At 43.9% G+C, this 993-nt stretch overlaps 1 gene segment (V, D, J or C); it reads right to left on the reverse strand.

The window, feature by feature from the left end:
- Positions 1 to 50: 50 nt before the first annotated feature.
- Positions 51 to 490, reverse strand: LOC120860146 (the record flags this gene model as incomplete). The annotated part of the segment is given in 2 exon segments: positions 51 to 329; positions 445 to 490. Coding segments are annotated over 2 exon segments (325 nt in total), but the record flags the coding sequence as incomplete, so codon positions are not given.
- Between the last annotated feature and the right edge of the window lie 503 nt (positions 491 to 993).

Raw genomic sequence — 993 nt, forward strand, 5'->3', positions numbered from 1 at the left:
TGTAAGGGGTTTGCGCTCTGCTTCTCTTGTGAAGCCAGGTACTGTGTTACCCACAGCACAGTAATACACAGCTGAGTCTTCCTCCTGAGCCGAGGGTTTTTTCAGGTGGAAGGATGCCTCAGCCCGGCTGAGCTCAGCGGTGAAACCCTGGATGCTCTCTCTTGAGGTGTCTTTCAGGAGTAACTGGAGGTGCTGTCTGGGGTACTGGATGTACCAGAAGAGCACAGGACTCCCAGAATACGAATAGTTGCACTTCACCTGCACGGGGTCCCCATTAGACACAAAGATGTGGCTCTCAGGCTGAGTCACTGTCTGGGCTCTTGTTCCTCCTGTAACACAAATTCTGGGTCAGGGATTGACTTGCAAACAGAACAGAATATTTTGTTAAGCCAATTCTGAATCAGAAGACCATAGTAAGATAAAATAAAAAGAGACTTTACTCACCAAGTGTGAATATCATCACAAGCACTGAGATGAGGGCGCGCTTCATGTCTGAGCTCTGAGGAAGCAAGAGACTCCTTTCTGCAGGTTTTTCCCAGAAACAGTTCAGCCACATGGACACGCTGACAGAGCAGTGAGTGGGTTTACAGGGCATGCAAAGTAAAAGCTCTTCCTCAAAGGGCTGGTGGCTTTCTGGCTTTCTATCGAGTTCAAGTTGTGTAGCATCTCCCTCTAGAGGCCATATATGATACTGCAGGTAATCTCGGGCTTCAGGAAGACCAATTCTGAAACAAACTGGAGAGGAATTTCCTCCAGTTAGTAAGACAAAGTATAACGCTATGTTAAGTAAAGAAGCTTGTTACCAGAAAGATCCAGACATGGATGGAACATAATAGAAAGTCCAAACATACAAGTTACTTATGAAAATTTAGTTATTAAAAATAGGAAAAAGATTGTATATTCAATAAAACATGCCCTCAAAAACAGAGAGTCCTCTAGAGATTAACCAATAAATTTGGACGCCTACCTTAGCATCTGTTATTAAATAAATTC

The sequence above is a fragment of the Oryx dammah genome, unplaced genomic scaffold (assembly GCF_014754425.2).
Source record: "Oryx dammah isolate SB20612 unplaced genomic scaffold, SCBI_Odam_1.1 HiC_scaffold_10389, whole genome shotgun sequence".
In the NCBI taxonomy this organism is placed as follows: domain Eukaryota; kingdom Metazoa; phylum Chordata; class Mammalia; order Artiodactyla; family Bovidae; genus Oryx; species Oryx dammah.